General features: G+C 31.5%; 1 protein-coding gene, 1 long non-coding RNA gene and 1 pseudogene across 3 annotated transcripts; 1 reads left to right on the top strand and 2 right to left on the bottom strand.

The window, feature by feature from the left end:
• The first annotated feature begins 6600 nt into the window (after window positions 1-6600).
• LOC100244369 (probable WRKY transcription factor 51) lies at window positions 6601-7731 on the top strand. 2 transcript variants are annotated; one of them, XM_010650559.2, is made up of 3 exons: window positions 6601-6816; window positions 6954-7095; window positions 7396-7731. In XM_010650559.2, the coding sequence occupies exons 1-3, from the start codon at window positions 6639-6641 to the stop codon at window positions 7601-7603; spliced, it is 528 nt and encodes a 175-aa protein (XP_010648861.1). In that variant the 5' UTR covers window positions 6601-6638; the 3' UTR covers window positions 7604-7731. The 2 variants fall into 2 exon arrangements, with proteins under 2 accessions (XP_010648861.1, XP_002263836.1); XM_002263800.3 differs by having other exon boundaries at window positions 6601-6864.
• A 3980-nt stretch (window positions 7732-11711) lies between these two features.
• Window positions 11712-12844, bottom strand: LOC132253633 (uncharacterized). The gene is made up of 2 exons (XR_009465488.1): window positions 12454-12844; window positions 11712-12225 (listed from the first exon to the last, which is right to left on the bottom strand). It is a non-coding gene; the product is annotated as an uncharacterized LOC132253633 (long non-coding RNA).
• A 4354-nt stretch (window positions 12845-17198) lies between these two features.
• LOC100249679 (laccase-11-like) lies at window positions 17199-19659 on the bottom strand (annotated as a pseudogene).
• Between the last annotated feature and the right edge of the window lie 277 nt (window positions 19660-19936).

Raw genomic sequence — 19936 nt, 5'->3', positions numbered from 1 at the left:
TGGTTCATCCACCAACAATGTATACCAACGATAGGAGAGATGTACAGAAAGATCATAATGATGGTCCTTTAGTTGATGTGAGCCCATATATGAAGATGAGTAAATTGAGAACCACTAGATGAACCTCAATTAAGAAGATCCACTAGAGAGTAACAACCTTCTTGAGGGTATTGTCACATGAAAAGAAAAAAAATGGTTAAATTCCATGCAAGAAGTCATGAAGTCCTTACATGAAAACCATAATTATGACTTAGTGAAACTACCTAAACATGAGAGAAGTTCAAAGAACAAGTAGGTATTCAAATTGAAGATTAAAGAAAGTAGCTCACATATAAGGTACAAAGCTAGATTGATTATGAAATGATTTAGTAAAAAAGAAAAAAATGATGTTGACTTTGAAAAGATTTTCTCACTTATTGTAAAAATGTCTTCTATCAAAGTTGTTTTGGGGTTTGCTGCCAATTCAAATTTGGTTGAACAACTTGATGTGAAACCTGCTTTCCTCCATGGTGACTTAGAAGAGAAAATATACATGAAACAAGTGAAAGCTTTAAGGTCAAAGGCAAGGAAAATCTTTGTTTGTACGCTGAGAAAGAACCTATATAGGCTGAAGTAGGCACTTAGGTAGTAGTATAGAAAGTTTAACTCCTTTTATGGATGACAATGTGCATGGTAAGATTAATTTTTACCACTATGTATTTGTAAATAAATTTTCTAATGATGATTTTGTTATTCTTTTACTTCATGTGGATGACAATTTGAATGTTGGTTACGATGCTACTAAGATTTTTTTTTTTCTTTAAAAAAAAAGGAAAGATTGGAGTAAATTATTTGTCATAAAGGATTTGGGTCCAACTAAGTCGATCATTGGCATGAAGGTTATTCTTGATGAAGAAGAATAAGAAATATCAGTTATCTCAGGCGAGAAACATTTAAAAGGTTTTTAGAGAGATTCAACACCAGCAAGGCAAAACCTAGTATATCTTTACTTGCATGCCATTTCAAGCTTAGTTCCAAGTAATGTCCTACAAGTGAGAAAAAGAAGGAAGACATGAAAAATGTGTTATGCATTCGTAGTTGGTAGCTTGATGTGTGTTATGCTACATATGAGGCCAATTATAGCTCATGTAGGTGAGGTTGTTATTTGATATCTCTCTAATCCAGAAAAAGAACATTGGGTAATAGTGAAATGAATTCTTAGGTATCTTAAAAGCACTTTTAGAGTATGCTTATGCTTTGGAAATGACCAACCTATATTAGATGGCTTCATAGATGTACACATGGTTGATGACATTAATTCTAGAAAGTTCACATTGGGATGCTTGATTACTTTTGCATAGGGAGCCATTTCATGGTAAAATAAACTACAAAAATGTATTTCTTTATCAACTAGTACCAAGGCTAAGCGTATTGCTATAACTGAAACTTGCAAAAAAGTCTTGTAGATGAAAAAGTTCCAACAAGAATTAGGTTAGAAGTAATAAAAAATTACTTTATAATATTATAATCAGAGTATAATCCACCTCAACAAGAACTCCACTTTCTACTTATGGTTGAATGATGTCAAATTTGGTGGGACACAAAAACAACTCATAAGGTATAAACAACTCACCACCCAAATTAAAAACTCAAAAGGATGCAAAAAAACACCACCTTAAGGAATACAATAAGGGATACCGAGTTAAAAACACTCACCACTCAAAGAACTAACTCAAGAAATTAACTCCAAGAGATACAAAGTTTAAGAAGAGAAACCTAAAATATAGAATTTTATTAGTAAAATCACACCCCTCATGAAGCCTTCAATGTTATGGTTGGCCATGCCATGAGACAATTAAATACCATACTTTGAAAAATAGACAAAAATGCATAAAAGTAAAAAATTAGGTAACCTTAAAAGGAAAGAAATTTCAAAGAAGATTGAAATTAGATGCTAATTTCTCTCTAAAATGTGTTGAATATCATCCTCTAAACTAGCTAACCAATTTGTCTCCAAATCCAATTATTCAAAATGCATATGACAGCTAAGACAATAAGCTTTCCAAAGACATGACTGATATACTAATTCTACATCATTTGTTCCCAATAAATTGTCAAAGTTCCCTTCGTTTTAGAATCCCTGCTCATGCTACTAGAGTAAGAATTTGCAATTCTTTGAGCTTATTATTAGAATTTATGTGTTGGGACACTTCTGTGTCATCGAAGCATATAAATGTGAGATATTATTGAATTCGAGATATTCTTTAGTTAAATTTGCCACAACCGTAGAAAATTGATACTGATGATGATGGCTTAGATATAATGGTCAAAAGATTGCTTAAAGAAAAGCTTGTTTGTGGAATTGTTGCAAGTATGGGGGAGACTTCCCCCATATGAGTTACGAGTGGGAAATTTTTAGGTGTGGTCCCTTTCCATATGGAAGTGGAGGGACCCACTCACTCAATAAAAATAGGTAATAAAATAGAAACAAAAAAATAAAAAGAATGTGTTGTGCGGCACCCAATAATGAAAATATCGGTAATCACGGATATATCGGTACTTCAATTTTAAAGATACATCAAAAATATCGAAGAAATTTCGGTGGATATTTTTTCACAAATATCGATGGAGCGAAAATTATTCAAAATTCATAGGAATGCTTGGAAAAACTCCAAAAAAAATGATAAAATAAGCAAGAATACACATTTTGAAGTTATTTTGTAAAAATAATTGAAATAGATGTGGTCAAGAAGAAAAATATCGATAAGCAGAGATATATCGATAGATTCGATACTTGGATTTTAATAATAATAAATATGAATTTTGGAAGTGTACACTTAGAAAGTTATAATTGAGTTAAGAAATATTTGATTTTATTAAATAAGAACAATTTATACATAAATATAATACATATGACATTGTAATAGTCCTTAGTACCAAAATGAAGATCGATGTGGTTCCATCATATTATAAGATGAAGGGAGTCCATCTTATTGAAGACAATATTTATTTTAAAAATTTTAAAATACTTTTATTAAAACATGTTTTATTACATTTTAAATGAAAAATTAAATTATTTTATATAAAATATTTTATTTGAGATTTAATTTCTAAAATTTTATTAAAAATATGTGGTAACAACTTTTTCTATTAACATTAATTTATTTAAATAATTAAAATTATTAATGATTTATCTTATCAAATTAATTTTAATTTATAAAATATTATAACTTTCTTAATTTTTTATATTGTAGCAATTTTTTGGGTAAAATTATAATTTTAATATTTTAAAATAAAAACATTTAAAATTAAATAAATTTGGAAGGATAATATAAAAAAAAAATAAGAGTGAAGTGATAATAATTTTTAAAAATAGGATTAATGAGATAAATATGAAAAGTGATAAAAATAAAAGGAAAATATAAAATAAAATGATAATATAAAAACATGGGTGAAATCTGGATCATTGGATCATCAAAAATTCAAATCTAACCATTGAATGTAAGAGCGATTTTTGCAACCGCCCTCGCCTAACGCGTCACTCCACGCTCCAGTTTTTCGTTGATTTATTGTCCAAAAATCGATATATAGCCAATATTTCGACGATTTTGCCAAAATTCTTCTCTATTGATAATTGGTGGCCAAAGTCATTTCGGCCACCTCCAATATCCAAAATATCATCGATATTTCGACAATAATATCCAATTTTTTCATCATTGTTGGCACCCAAGAACAAGAGGAAGGGAGAGAGAAAGAAAAGATAATTGGTAGCCAAAGTCATTTCGGCCACCTCCAATATCCAAAATATCATCGATATTTCGGCAATAATATCCAATTTTTTCATCATTGTTGGCACCCAAGAACAAGAGGAAGGGAGAGAGAAAGAAAGAGAGAGAGAGAGAAGAAAGAAGAGTTTTATGAGTTTTTCTTTTACGAAGAATGCATGTTAAGTTACGTTTTTACCAATTTGTATTGTTGTTCTCTCTATTTCATTGCTTATATTTTTATGAGATTGAAACTTTTAATTTTGATGATACTTGTTGAAATCCATTTTTGGTTGAGTTTTCAATGACTAATTTACTAGAGAAGTACTTGTTGTACCCTATTACAACTCATTGATTTTTGTCACATTGGAAGTTTTCCATATAAAAATTGGTGTCTTAATTTGTTCTGAATTATGTTAATTTGATTGCAGAAAGAGGGTCACAGGGAAACAATACCTAAAACTTACCAAGAGTGGCCCATCCCAAAGCGGCCTAATTAACCATCACTGAAAGCAGCCCATTCTCCAAAAACACAAGTTTTTCAACCATGGCCAGGAGCTTGGATGACCAGTGTACATACAAGTGGCTTGGGAAGTGGGCTGCAAAAAGCAAATGATGAGAACTTGCCAAGAACGTAAACATAAATAATTAAAGAATCTCATTTGATCCTCATCTGATTTGGACATCAACCTAAATCCACAATAGAGCTGCATTCTTACTGGTTTTCATGAATTTTAAAAAAGAAAAAATCAAAAAGGGGCGCTCTACCGATTTGAAAGACAGATTTCATAGTCAATATGGGGACTTCCGATTTCTCAGTGTCTTAGCTGTGGCTTGGAGAAAAGATGTCCTAAGGGGGAGTCCTAGCCTGATCACTACTCCAACTACTCCTGCTATTTTCAACAAAATTTCATAGGCCTTACTGTCTTACAAACTTCCAGAACAATTTTTCACTTTACCATTTTCAAATAGGCTTTATTATTAATGTTTTAAGATATGTTTTTTCTTCTTTTTTTTGTGTCTTTTTTGTTTGAAGTCGGTCATGTTTTAGTATTGTTTATCTTTTAAATTAGATCTTATTTTAAGAGATTTTGTCTAAATATTAAAACTTAAAAAATTTTAACTTTTATTTTTATTATGTTTGATTCTCATAAAATTTAAGAGAAAATGTGAAAAAAAAAAAAGTGAAGAAATTAAAGTCATGTTTGGCAATTGTTTTTAAGAATAATTTTTTATTTTCTATTTTTAAAAGTATAAAATATAATTGTTTTTAAAAATATTTTTTATTTATTTTCTAACTAGTGTTTTAAAAAATAATTATACGAATATGTAAAATAATTAAAAATAAAATATTAATGTAAAAATTATTTTTAAAACACATTTAAAAATATTTAAAATATTTCAGATTTTACAAAACATCATAAATCAGTTTTCCACCCATCAGCTTCAATGTCTATTTTAAGAAATTGGGTTTGTTGTCTTGCTCCATTTCAAAACAAAGTCGACTAAATACAAATTAAACTGAGGGAGAAGAACCCATGAATGTCTTTTTCTATGGGCTTGACAATGTGCTCAAGTGAAGCTGCCCAGCTACTTCCCAACTGTTTTCTTTTCTTGCAAAGCATATTAAACCACCAATGAATATGAACATAGAAAAAAAACAGAAGAAAGAAAGAAGGAAAAAATTGACCAGATGAGAGGATTGATTTTCATGACACAAGACATTTCTTTGAACCTTCTAACATCATCTCATTCCAAAATAGAACTGGTTTGTGGTGGTACAGAGCTTTTCCTAGTTATTGCTTCCCTAGCTTGATAATGACACTTACACGAGCTCAGCTACATTCATTTTGACTAGGAACTTGCCTTAGCCCATTTTCATTGGAAAGTCATCAATACAACCACATCCAATTCCAATCAAGTATGCACAATTTCATAATTTTCTATCTTAACTATTGGACTCAAGATCACATGCACTAACCTCACTTCATTGGAGTAGAGACTTTTGAAACTCATATCAGGTTAAATCAATTCAAAGCTTGATTTTTCGTATCGAGTATCAATTGATTTTAAAATAAGATGTTCAAAATTTATCCAAGAATCGGTATCAGAACCGATTCCCACTCTTTTATAAAATTAAATTTGTTATTATTTTTTTTATTGGAATAATTTATATTTCCACTCTGTTCATGGTATATATGACAACTTTTTGGAAGTGGCCAACCATGTTTTAACCTTTCTTTGGGCAGTGACATGTATAAATTATAAGAACAACTTGCTACATAATTATACTAGCTCAGTACAACTCATTGTCATATACTCCTGGTAATTTAAAATTTAGTCCATTTTTGGTTTTTACGTTACAAGTTACAAAACCTAAGAATCCTGGTTTTAAATTTTCTTTCATTTTTTTAAACATAAAAAAATTGTAGTGGGTGACTTCAATTTTTAAAATTGTAATTATCGATTATGATTTTAAGCTTAAATTTATAATAGTAATTGTTAAATATAATTTTAATTATTTTAAAGGAAATTCAAAATTATAATTATTAATTATGGTTGTGTGAGGTTGATTGCCGTATGGATAAGAATTAGATTATTTTTTAATAAAATTTGGGTGGACTGGTCCCATCAGAGAGAGAGAGAGAGCAGCCACAGCAAGTATAGCAGACATCATGGCTTGACATCATGGGGGGCGCCTAAGTCTGAAACGTGACACTTTTCACTTAGTCAAGCACCTTCATTGTTGTCTCCGGGAAAGTGTCCACGAAGTATCCACCCCTTTCTCTACAACTCTACTTACTATTAAATGCATATCTATATATACGACTTTGCTCCCACTCTCCACCCTCCTCATTATGCTTTGCTTTGCATGTTCACTGCCACCTTCCTACAATGGACTACTACTACTCCTCCTCCTCCTCTCCTCCAAACCCTCACCCCAACCCCAGCCCTGACCCTAATTGCGCTTCCCAGTTTGAATTCCTTTACCATTATCTCATGCTCGAAGATGGCTCTGAGGAAGATTCATGCTCGCAGACTACGGCGGCAGCATCGGCCGTAACAGTTACAGGTACTGGCCATATTGATCAGCTGATCCACACTGCAACTCCTACACATGGTAACATGAAAATGAAATTAATCTCCATCCTCTTCCTTTTTCTTATTGATTTTGCATGACGACTTAAGAAATAGTACTTGTATTTTCAGATGGGGTGAGGAGATCAAAGGAGAGTGATGATGGGGCTCGAGTTGTTGCTTTTAGGACGAAATCAGAGCTGGACGTCATGGATGATGGATTTAAATGGAGGAAGTATGGGAAAAAGATGGTGAAGAGCAGCCCAAATCCAAGGTACATATGATGATCAATCTTTTTTTGTTCATGGTTTTAGAATAATTAATAAAGAGAATTAATTAAACAATGTAGAATTAATTTTGTTTTTAGGGGACATATACAAACATACATACCTTAATTGGAAAGAAGAAGAGTCCAAAAATAGTGGGCTAAGTTCTTTTTACTTCAAAAATAGTTAGGGTTGCATCTTGGGTGTTCAAAATAATTCCAAAATCCAAAAAAAACCATTCCATATTTTTCTCAACAGTTATGATTTTTGGTATATATTAAGATGGGTAATTGATGTACATATAACAGGAACTACTATAGATGTTCAAGTGGAGACTGCCAAGTGAAGAAGAGGATAGAAAGGGACATAGAAGATTCAAGCTATGTGATAACTACATATACAGGAATCCATAACCATCCAATCCCTGGTGTGGGGTACTACAACCAGATGCCTCTCATGGTTCCTTATGACTATGACTGGACTTTACAAGCTTCCTCCCAATCTCCTTTTTCTTGAATTAATTCCCAAGCTGTTTTTTTTCCCTTGGAATTATGCAAGTAAAAGTGTAGTGTATCATGTATCATGTATCATGCTGTCTATGTTCCTATAATGTTATGGAAGAAAATTAGGCTTCTTCTCACTCACTTCCATTTTTGTTGAACTTCCAACCCCCTTTTTTTTTCTTTTCCCCATTTTGGTATTATACTTGAAAAAACTTTTAAACCCCAATTTTTTATTTTTTTTATTTTAAAAGAAATTTTAAGAATGCAATATAACTAGTGTGCCTCATCCATATCCCTAGAGACACAAAGATAACACTACATTGTAGTGGTGGTCTAGTGCCTTTTTCTCATTGGAAAATACCACCAAAAAAAACAAAAAAAATTGGTTGTCAAATTTCTTTATTTAGTGGGAGACTTTACCACTTCAATCTACCCTTTGAAGGCCTTGCCCACTAATCATTTGGTGAAGCAATCAAGCTTATTAATTCCTTGGTCAAATAATGGGTTACATCATTTGGAAGGAAGACGATTTCTATAAACAAAATTGGTTATTACTTTTTTTTAATAAATTAAGGTCCCTTTTGATGGAATTTTTGAATTATTTTAAAAATACTTTTGATACATATTTACAATAAATTAGAATAAATATGACAACCACTTACTGATCAATACTAGCTTTGACTATCCAAATCTAAAGTGGAAAATTAGACCTTAAGGCGGTGTTTGTTTTTTTGTTGAATAGAAAAAGTCAAAATATTTTGTTGCCTAAAAATAACAAGTTAATATCAATTAATATAACTAAATTGAACTTATTAATAACAAATTTACTTTGTTTTTATTGGTTGATATCGATACATTACTTTTAACTTAATAGAAAAAGTCAAAATATTAATTAGATGAAAATTGAAATAAACTAACAATGATGGATTCAAAGATTGAATTAATTACAAGAGTCATACTTTTAATTTTCTAGTCAATCACTGCATTTAGTATGTATATCAAGTATCACATTTTTATCATGAAGAACATGTAAATAAATGTTTTAATAACTAACGATATGTGACAGGAAATTTAGCGAAAGAATATCCATCCATAGTCATATCTTTTATATAAGTCAAAATTAAACTTTTATCAAAAACAATATTTTTCCGACTTTTATATTAAATTATTTTTGAAGCTATGAGCCCTTTAAACAAAATTAGCTAAATAGATATTGAAACTCTCGTTGAACTTATTCGACATCTCATAAGTTAATTCAAACAAGGCCTACATCTCCATCGACCCCAACCCAAGTTTTTTCTTCAAGTTGGGCCACCAATACATTTCACCTCCAGGCTCCAAGCAAGAAGCTCAACCCAATACATGTCAATCCTGGGTCCACAAGGTCGAATTACTTTGAATGACTGGCTTCACATGGGAGCCGATCTGATGGTCTCAATCCTAGGCCCAAGTTAAGCTTAGACCCATGGGTGGCCAATTGGTTAGAATGAACTCCTGTTTTGCTTTCCAAAAATATAATTAAAAAAAAATGATAATCTAGGCATGCTTTTTTATCTATAATTTTATATAAATAAAGAAATTATTTATAGAAAAAGAAAAGAAGGAAAGAATAGATAAAATTTTCATAATAATATTCATTTTCTTTTTCATTTTTTTTTTAAAATGTCAAATTATATTACTATATCATATACTTTTTTATTATTTTAAAAAGATATAGATTTTTTTTTTACTTTTTTTTGTTGTTATATTAAAATTTTGTTTTATTTAAGGTTTATATTTTCATATAAATATATAATTTTTTAAAAAAAAAATATAGATATGGATTTTGAATATACAACTTAATTAATATAAACTCAACTCAAGTTTAAAGAAATAAGATTAGGTTGAGAATGAGTTGAATATATTGATTTTGAGAACAAATTGAATTAGGCTTGAGTTGATTATTTTTTAATTAGGATTGAACTCAAGTTAACCATAAACTCGACTAACTCTAGTTGCAGCCTAATGTATAACATATTTTTAACATTTTTGTTTCACAATGAGATCTTTTCAATTTAAAGAATTATAATGAAATTGGTCTTTCAAAAAATTTTATAAATTTTTTATCTTCCTTCATATTGGTGATGTAATTGAGAATTATTTCTTATTTTAAAAAATAAAAATAGATTATATTTCTAAAATTAAAATTGGTTTTTTATTTTATTTTTTGAAATAAAAATTTAATATATTTTTAAAATTTATTAAATAATGTAATTTTTCAATATTTCGTATAACATTTCATCAAAAATATTTTAATAAATTTGATACTATTGACATAAAATAAAAGGTTATTTTTATAAGAAAATAGTAAGGATATTTTTATTTTTAGACAAAAAAAAAAAAAACTAAAAATGGTTAAATTTTAAAAATTGGGTCTTCACTTACGCTATTAATCTAATAACCCTAGTTTTTAAGGGTGAACCACGAAAAGAAATACGTAGGAAAACAAAAAGAAGGGGTTTTTAATTAAATAACCATTTGTAAAATGGGAAGTGTAAAGGCCGCTTGTACCGTGGGCATCAGAGGAGAGAAGAACCGAGTCATTCAGTTCCAGACTTCCAGGTAAAAACCCTAACCCTAAACCCCCAGCAACCCACCATCATTTTCCAAAGGAAACCCTTTTACCGACATGAAATTTCACAATAAATGATAATTTCTAAAGCAAAATTGCAGAAACCATGGTTTTGATCAAGGGTAATTATTCCATACACAAAATTGAACTTTTTTCACATTGGATTTGTCATTTCAATTTTGTCGTTGTGTGCAGTTTTTTTGAGACTGATTATACTGATTTGGGTGTTCACTTTTTCATATGTTATTGGGTTTTGCCGCATTTTAATTGATTTGGGTGTTTACTCTTTGATGCAATTCCAAGTTTTGCCGCATTTCTTTTGTTTTTGTTTTTTTTTTAAGTTTAGTTTAATGGGTCTTCTTCTATCAGTGATAATCTAGATTATATACGAAGCAAGATCCATGGAGAGTTGGGTCTGAACCTTTTATCATTTTACAATAATTTTTTTTTTAAAAAAAAATTGCAAGTAATGGTGGGATAGTCTTTGTGATTTGTAGTAGTCCCATAAAAATGGGTATTGACTTAAATACTGTGGGAAAAAATTTTAGAAACTAGTGAAAATTATTGATGGCAGAATCTCTTAGGATGAATAACTAGTTTTGGGATTGTATAATAGAACTGTGGTTTTCGCTTTGTTGGTATAGGAAAACATTGATTTCAGACATGGGTTGAAAAGTTTTTAAATGGGAAAGCAAATGTGACCTAACTCATGGTTTATCCTTTTCCTTGAGATCAAACTATTTTTGTTTGATTACATTTGAATTTTAGACAGAGCAGTGTGTTCTTGTCTGGAGTGTGTGATTCTGCCAATAAATAAATTAATTTTGAAAAAAAAAGAGTACAAAGCAAAAAGAAGAAAAATGAATTAGTTTTTGTTTTGGAGGATCTAATTCATAAGGCATGGTATTTAGGCTTTTGGTGAAATTTTTTATGGTTATTTGTTCGAATGTGATTTCAAGGACAATATCGTGGGTGTTTTTAGGAAATTTTTTTACACAAGGTGGCTTTCTTCTAATTTTTATGATGCCATAGCCAGCATTACTTACACTACTCTATTAGGCATAGTGATACATACATTCATACATACATATATATCACAGCCCTGAAGGAATTTCCATTATTAATACTGTTCTCTTCACTGGCTAGTTTGAACACCCTTCCCCCATCATGGAAATAACCAACCCATCTCTCTCTCTCTCTCTCTCTCTCTCTCATACACCATAGATTTTATAATAAATTTCACATATGGAGCTCTATCTCGTACACATCCTTTATAGCATGGAGACACTTCTTTTGATGTTTCTGTTATCCTTCAAAATGTATTCAGCCTATGATATGCTATTTACTTCAACAATGTTATGTATGTGTGTAGTAGATTTATCTCAGTTCTTGGACCATTAACTTTATTCATGCTGAAAAAGTAGGCTAAGTTTTCTTAAATTAGAGAAGCCACTAACACTATGGAGAGAACAAATGAACAACTTAGTTTGTAAGTATTTTCTCTTTTGTTAGAGTGCAGAAGAAGAGGACAAAAGGAAAGAACCTAATCTCTGCAGATGGTGGAAGTATGGTGGTCCCTGTTGGGGGCTGCTATTCCAGCCATTGTTGCAGGGCAAGCTTTGAGAATGAAAAGAAGGCATGCTGAAGAGCAGAGAATTAAGAGTGCCAGGGGGAGGGAGAAGACCTCTGATGAGATATTTGTCTGTGAGAGGGTCTGTACATCAAAAAGAATGTTGAAGAAGGTGGGTACATTCTCTAAAGACCCGAGTCATGATACTTGTGTTACTGTTTGTGGTGTATCAGAGCTAGATGCTTGCTCTGATGCTTGTGCCCGGACTGTCTGTGTTAACCAGCATCAAGTACCCAACTGGAATGATATTTGCCTTCGGAGATGTCAAAGTGAATGCCTTAAACTCTCTGCTTCTCGCTCTTCTTAGTGCAGTTTTTGTCAATTGACTTGATTCCAGTATAAATTTTTGTGTGTATTGCAATTTTAGCTTATGATGGTTTACACATCTTGGAACCTTAGTCTGTCATTTAATTGTGACTGAGTTAAGCTGGGAGGTTCTTTCCTTTTCATAGACTTGTTGAGTTGAAGGCTCCTTATGCATATGAGCTGCTGATTGATTTCTGGGGACTTGAATTTGTTTCCATCTCTCTCTCTCTCTCTCTCTCTATCTGTTTTGATATTCTCCCTATATCTCTTATATCTCCAAATGGGCACATTAATAAAAGGGCATAAGAAGTAGAACCGTATATTTTGGTGTGTGATGACATGGGTGCTGTTAGTTTGGATCTGAAATGGAAATGATAAGTTCCTTCTTCCTAGTCAACAGTGTCAGCTTTGTTTTGAAATGCTCCTTTCATTCGAGCGCTTGACCCATTCTATTAGCTGATGAATGTTTGGTCAAATCCATTGGGGAGGAGATGGTTTCATTTTGTGCTGTGTCAGATGCTCAAGCTTTTGTATGCATATATAGTATTTTGTGGAAAGTGATTTACCTTCAAGTTCTATGAGTAGGAAGCAGACTGGAGGAGGGTATGGATCAGTATGTACTGCTTTCTCGTTGTAGTTTCTTTCAATCAACTTGTAGTTGTATTGCTATGTGAAAATCAACTTGGAGGAAGGGTTAGGAACTTGATACATCCATATGTTTTTTTTTTTTTTTGTTTTAATCGTGAAATTAAAAATAAAAAATTAAATTAAATAAAAGGTACCCATGAATCCATGTAACTTACTTTTCTAAGGGAAATAAGTGTTTGCCAAGTGAGTATGCCTTCACAACTCCTAATGGAATGTTTTTTATTTTCAAGAACAAAAAACTGTTTTTTTTTTTGGCTTTTTTGGTTACTAAATATTTCTTTTTGTTTTGAAAAACAAAAAGCTGTTTTAAAAACCATTACCAAATAGGGCCTAATGCTCTCATTTCGATGCTACTTCTTGCAACAATCCATATCTCTCTAGCGATCAAATTCATTCCCTCCTAGAAAAACAGTGGCTACTAGCGGATCAATCCTTTGTAGTCAAGAGAGTTGGGCTAATCAACAAAAGAGTACCCTTCTAAATTCAATCGAGCAAATGTAGCAAAGTTAAGTTGTCCAATGGTTACACTGAGTTTGTTGACAACAAAATCTATATTTGGTGTAGCCATGGTCAAATGTTGTAAAGCCCATGTCTTACTTCTGTAGATAGAGGGTTGCTCAAACGGAGTACCGTTATTATGAGGCAATCTCTTGCCTAAGCACATGGGTATTGAACTGAACTTAGTATTAGCCATATTGGTTTTCAGCAATAGGTCATGAATGTACTTGTCTAATCTATACTATCCATAAAAGTATGAAGTGTTTGTCATTTTTTTATTCCAAAAATACTTTTATCAATACTAATAATTAACTTAAATTATAATTTAATCTTTTCATTTAGTTAGATTTTTAATTATTTGATGTAACAGAAGTCATTATTGAGATTATCATCACAAACTTAAAAGGTAGTTCAAAATTTAAATTTTTTTTAATACTAATAAACAACTTAAATGAGAATTTAATTTTTTTCATTTACATGACGTAATAAAAACCATTTTTGAAATTGTCATCATAAAATAAAAGGTAATTGAAAATTTATTTTTTTTATTTATCATCAATTTCTATTCCATCAATTATTTTAATAGGGATTTAATTTAAGATTTTAATTTCTTGTATGTTCATAACTTCATTTAGATTTTGTATTCAAATTCAATTTTAAAACTACTTTTCAAGAAACTACAAAGGAAAAGGTTAATCCTATAAAAGTAGGAGGTGTTTGTTACTTTTTTGTTTCCAAAAATACCCTTATCAATACTAATAATCAACTTCAATGTGAATTTAATCTTTTCATTTAGTTAAAGTTTTAATTATTTGACATAATAGAAGTTATTCCTGAAATTGTCATCACAAATCTAAAAAATAATTTAAAATTTAATCTTTTTCAATACTAATAATCAACTTAAATGAAAATTTAATCTTTTCATTTAGTTAGGATTTTAATTATTTGAGGAAGTCATTCCTACCATCACAAACTTAAAAGGTAATTCAACATTTAATATTTTCCATACTAATAATCAACTTAAATGAGGATTTAATCTTTTCATTTAGTAAGAGTTTTAAATGGGAAATTCCCTATTTAAGATAAAAAAGAAAGGTAATATTTTTATATTTATTTTCCTTGTGATTATTATTATTATTATTATTATTATTCACCGGATGTTTGGGCTTTGAATTAGAGAGGTTTGCAATGTTTTGACAATCTTATTTTCTTTTCTTTTCTTGGGCTTTTGAATAAGAGAGGTTTGCAATGCTTTGATAATTTTATTTTCTTTTCTTGTACTCAACTTAAGTGAGCATTTACTAGTTTCAAAAAAGACCAGAACTATCCCAATTATAATGTTTTAAGAGCAAACTTAATATTCAAATTGGTCACCAATTTGCTAGCCAAAGAAACATATTCTTTAGTGAGTATCAAAAGAAGTAGTTTTTATTTATTTTTATTTTTATTTTTTCTACGAAAGGAAAAAAGAACGTAGATGATGTAGAATTGACAAAACCCCAACTCAACAAGACAACTTTAAATTTGTTAAATCATGCTCTAAGAGTTTGTTTAAGTCCATAAAGAGTTTATGCAATCTACAAAATTACTAAGGCTTTAACTTAATTATCTTCAAATCCTTTTGGTTGTGTTGTATACATAGTTTCTTGCAATTTCTCCATTAAGAAACATGTTAACATCGATTTATTGAATGTTCTAATTGAAAGTAATTGCTAATTAAGATAAACACATGGAAGAAAATATCGCGATATTTCGGCGATATATCGCCGAAATATCGTGTATCGATGGGTTTCGACACGATATTTCATGGAGAAATATCGGTCCGGCGATATTTCGGGATTTCTCGCGAGAAATCGCCTATTTCTCGCGATATATAGGTGATTTGGCGATAAATCGCCGATTTTTCGGCGATATATCGCGTGGTCAACGCGGGTCAACGAAAGTCAGACCCGCTACAACTATATATATACTTAAATTCATTATATAAAGAAAATATAAGAATATTTTTAAGAGCAAATTAATTATAATTATTTTATAATTAAATGCAAAGTCTTTTTATTAATTACCAAAAATATAAAAATTATATAATTTTCTTCATAATGTTTTTAATATCATTAATAATTAATTAAATATTAAAAAATTATATATATCATTATTTATTTTATATTATTTAATACAATTGAATTAAATGTATCATATTTTAATACTAATATATATTTTAAAATTAGACATATTATAATCAAATATCATAATATTAGGTGTAATTTAATAATAAATGTATACTTATAAAATTCATATTTTTATCGATGCATACGACATTATTATTAAATATGATAAATCATGTTATACATATATCAAAATTTTCAATAAAATAACTTTAAAATGTCTATTATATTTCTAATTATATTATTATGAGGTTTTCCTTACATTTTCATGAGTTTTTAACAATTTTAAGCTTACCGATATTTTTTTCCAAAATATCCACCGATATATCTCCGATATATCCGTAAAATCGAAATACCGATATATCCGTGATTACCGATATTTTCTTCCATGGATAAACATAACTCAAATGATAAGGGCTTTACTACTACACTGAACGTTTCAAAATCATCTAAGGTCGATTTGTCTCCTAAAAACCTTTGGCCCTAACATAGTTGTAAATCTTTCGGCATGATTATTAGTTGTACAATTGACCCTAAACACCCATTTAATTTTGAACAACATTCATAACTTAGAGAATAAGACATAAAATTCCATTAACCTCCCCTAAAGTTTAATATAAATACAACTAACTTATGTTATTTGTAATTACAGATACAAATTTAGCCCATAGGCTTTGGACTAAAGCTGCAGAGCCTATATTTAAGCCCGACCCAAGCCCAACTCAAGTATTAAAGCCCCCCAAAAATTCACCCAACCATTGGGTTGGACCAAGCCTAGCCTAGTCACTAACAACTCCAAAAATTCAAAAATAATATGCAAAGGATAGGTTTGAGCCCTTTAAAAGGTGGAAGAGTCATTATTATTCTTGACAATTATGCGAAAAGTTTACATTATTTGCATTTAAAAATCTAATTATATTTATTAAATAGATGGGCTTAGATTGGGCTTGGGCTTAGAGATAGATTCTCGGCTCGGCTTGACCCATTTCCTTGCTTATCTAGAATGTACTTATTATATCAAACTTGACTTGAATGTATGGAAATTAAATTCCATTTGAGCCGGTCAATATTTGGAATTCGCCTTAGATTATTTATTTATTTACTTTTAAGTTTATTGTTTGACTTTGCAACCTTTAAAAATTGGAAAAAGCAACTTCGAGCATGAAGAAGAAACACACATTATTATTTGTTTTTTTTTACTTAATTCTAAATAGAATTTAAGAAAAAATAGTGTTTGATAATATTAAGTATTAAATTATTTATTTATTTAATTTTTTATTTTTATTAAGTATTAAAAAATAAGAAAAAAAAAATCAATCAATTCACTTGATTTATGGTGGTTCACTCTTAGCATTAAGAAAAAAAATTAAATATTTGATTTTTGTTTTATTGGATGAAAAAATTTAAGACATAAGTAATAAGTAAACAAAAAAGTTCAAAAAGAAAAAATTATTTGAAATGTAATAACAAGTTGTTTTAAAAAACAAACACTAAGATGAAAAGGGGATGGACGTACAATAATTTTACAGGCGGGATCAGGATAGGAGTTTTCCTTGGTCGACCCCCTTACATCCCTAATTTTTAGTAAAGACGTGTATAAAAATAAAGGTTTGGACTTTGGAGTGATTTGAATTAAATGATAAGGAAAGGTATTTTTCTTAATTAGATCAGATCACCTTGGACTGCGAGCTGGATCACTTAAGCCCTGGGAAACCTTTATTTCTAATTTTCTAGGACAGTGATGACAAAATCCTCGAAACAGTTTTAAAATAATTTATTCAATTATGGATTCGATGATTCACATTCTCAGAGAATGAATACTGCAACTTCTGCAGGAGAAGAGGGGAAAAAAAAAAAAGCAGAAGAGACTGAAGCTCCGCCAAGTGACAATCAAGATTTCTCCTTGGTATGCGATATCTAGCAGGGCGGAAGGTCTTCCGGCGGTGGTAGAACAGATTCTTCTGGCGACTTTCCATTCTCAACTACGAAAGCCATCTTCGGCCCCCACATGGTGTGGAGTTCTAGATGACAGTGCATGAACCAAACGCCTGCAAACCAATATATATAGTTAATGAATGAAAATCTTAGTTCCAAATATTAAGCAACATAATATTCAGAGTGGTTTCTGCAGATGCATGTAGTATTTCAACATTGGATTACCTGGATTATCAGCTCTGAACCTTATAGCTGTCCAACCTCCAGTTGGGACTCCAGCTGTATTTCTCTCTGGAGGATCAATCAAGTTAAATTTAGCTGGGTCTTTCTTGGGATCAAAATTTCCAATCCCAGTCCCCACAACAAAGAAGTTGTACCATGAAGATGAAAGGGATGCGACTCAACCGTGAGGAGATTAGTGTCTTGTAATACCAATTCAATGGTTGAATTGAAAGCCAACTTGCTGAGCCTTGTTCCTAGGGAAGTGCCGAGGTCAGCAGTAAGTGGTGCGCCTGTGTAATTGAATGGGGCAAAAGGGCGATCTGGGAAGTCAGTTCTAAAAACTCCATTCATATTGGAATAATGAGCTTGCAAAAGCCCAACTTTTGGCACCACAAAGGTTATATTGTTCAGTGAAGCTGTGAGCTGTGTTCCATTTTGGCAGGAAGGGCATGGGTTTTGTCCTAAACTGATAGTGTAAAAAAGATGGCGATCAACTTGAAGAGGGACGTTTGCAGGAAATTGTAGAGTGTTCAAACTCTTAAGCTTACCATTATAGCTCAAAGCAAAGTTAGTGTCATTAGGAGCAGGCAATTGGGGTAGTGTTGGGAGAATGGTGTTTGGGATGCCTTTGTATTGTAAAATTGCAGTGACAGTCTTGTTGTCCACAGGGATTGGTGCATCCATGAAAGGCCTGGCTGCCATGAAGTATCTACTTGGAGATCGATCGGCTTTAATTAGGACGTTTGTGGTCTGGCCTGGTGCAATTAGGAGAGCTTGGGTTGTGAAGGGCTTGGTGTAGACTGCATCAATCTCCACAACTGTCATGTTATGGCCAGCAATGGCGAAGAAGAGCTCGTCATTGAGTGCAGCATTGACAATCCTTAGGAGATAAGTGTTACCTGACTCGACCTCCATGGCAAATGTATCTGAAACAAGAGAAGTAAAGGATCTAGGTCATTTTACAAGCATAACTGAAGGAACAGCCTAACCATTTTCATTTTCCTTTTTAGCTGTTTCACATTAGGGAAGAAAGGCATTTATAGAAAAACAGTGTGATTATTTACGCTTCTCAGAGCATGGGAAGAGTGGCCCTGGTTTTCCATTGATAGTATGAGCATCTGAGGTAGGGGGAGGCAAGCCCAACTTATTAGCTTGATTAACCATTGTTTCAATATCTGAATTCCACCATTCACCTGCACAAAATATCTTCCTGTTAAACGATCATTCCACTTTGAAAATTTTCAAACAATTCTAGGTGATCATCATCAATATTACCACCTACCTAGGACTATATTAGCCTCACTGTAAGGTTGAGGGAATGGAAACGGAGTTCCTTCCTTAGGCATGATAACAATGGCACCATAGACTGTTGCTCTTAGCCATAAAATGTGTGCATGCCCCATAGGGTTCCTCGCTGACCCATGACTTGAAAATTGTAAGTGTAGCTGTGCCCAGTTTTGATGGGGCACTGTGTTATATAAGCTGGTCCATCAGCCCAACCGTTGCGAAATTGTTTCAAGCCATGCCTGTGTAAAACAAACAATTGCAGGCGTTTATGTGCATTTAAGCTAACTGTAATGGACATTCATGTCAAAGTATGATCAACAATGTTTATATCTTAATTCAACATATATACCAATGAATGGAAGCATTATATTGCGCGTAGTTTGTGACATTGACAAGAACTTGGTCTCCTTCTCTAACATAAATGGTAGGGCCTGGAAACATCCCATTTACTGTAACAATTGGTTTTGCATGGCATAGCCTGCTCACATTCTTGACTTGAATCTGAGACCCAAAGAAGAAGAAGGGTAGCTTATAATAATTCAATTTGTAGATGCATTAATAAAGATCATGAATGAGAATGAACCCTAGTCAATAGGAAAGAAAAAACATTAAGAACTTACATCAAACTGATACTTCTTTAATGCTGCATCAGCTGGGAAGGAAAGAAACCCAAGAAAACAAAAGACCAGAAAAAGTGATCCCTGGTGCCAACTAAAATGTATTGCCATGTTTCTTCGAAAAATGATATTTCCTCCGTGGGCTATGGAAGTGAATTTGTGTATGTTTGGATGTCAAGGAGGTTCTTATGCCAGTACTGGTGGAATTGATGTATATGGTAGGTTGATAAGCTTCCACTTGGTAAAGCAAATGCAAAAGGGCCACAGAAAGCTTGAAAGCAAGTTTTATAAGTTGTTGAGACATCCGTGTATAAATATTATAAGAATGGAGTACCTTAAAAGGACATGATCATAATATTCAACATTGTCTATCTATAAATTTTTTAAGGATATCCAAAATGCTGATCATAGCATTCATTGGAATTTG

This window comes from Vitis vinifera, chromosome 4 (assembly GCF_030704535.1).
Source record: "Vitis vinifera cultivar Pinot Noir 40024 chromosome 4, ASM3070453v1".
NCBI lineage: Eukaryota > Viridiplantae > Streptophyta > Magnoliopsida > Vitales > Vitaceae > Vitis > Vitis vinifera.
This window is presented reverse-complemented; position numbering and strand designations above follow the sequence as displayed.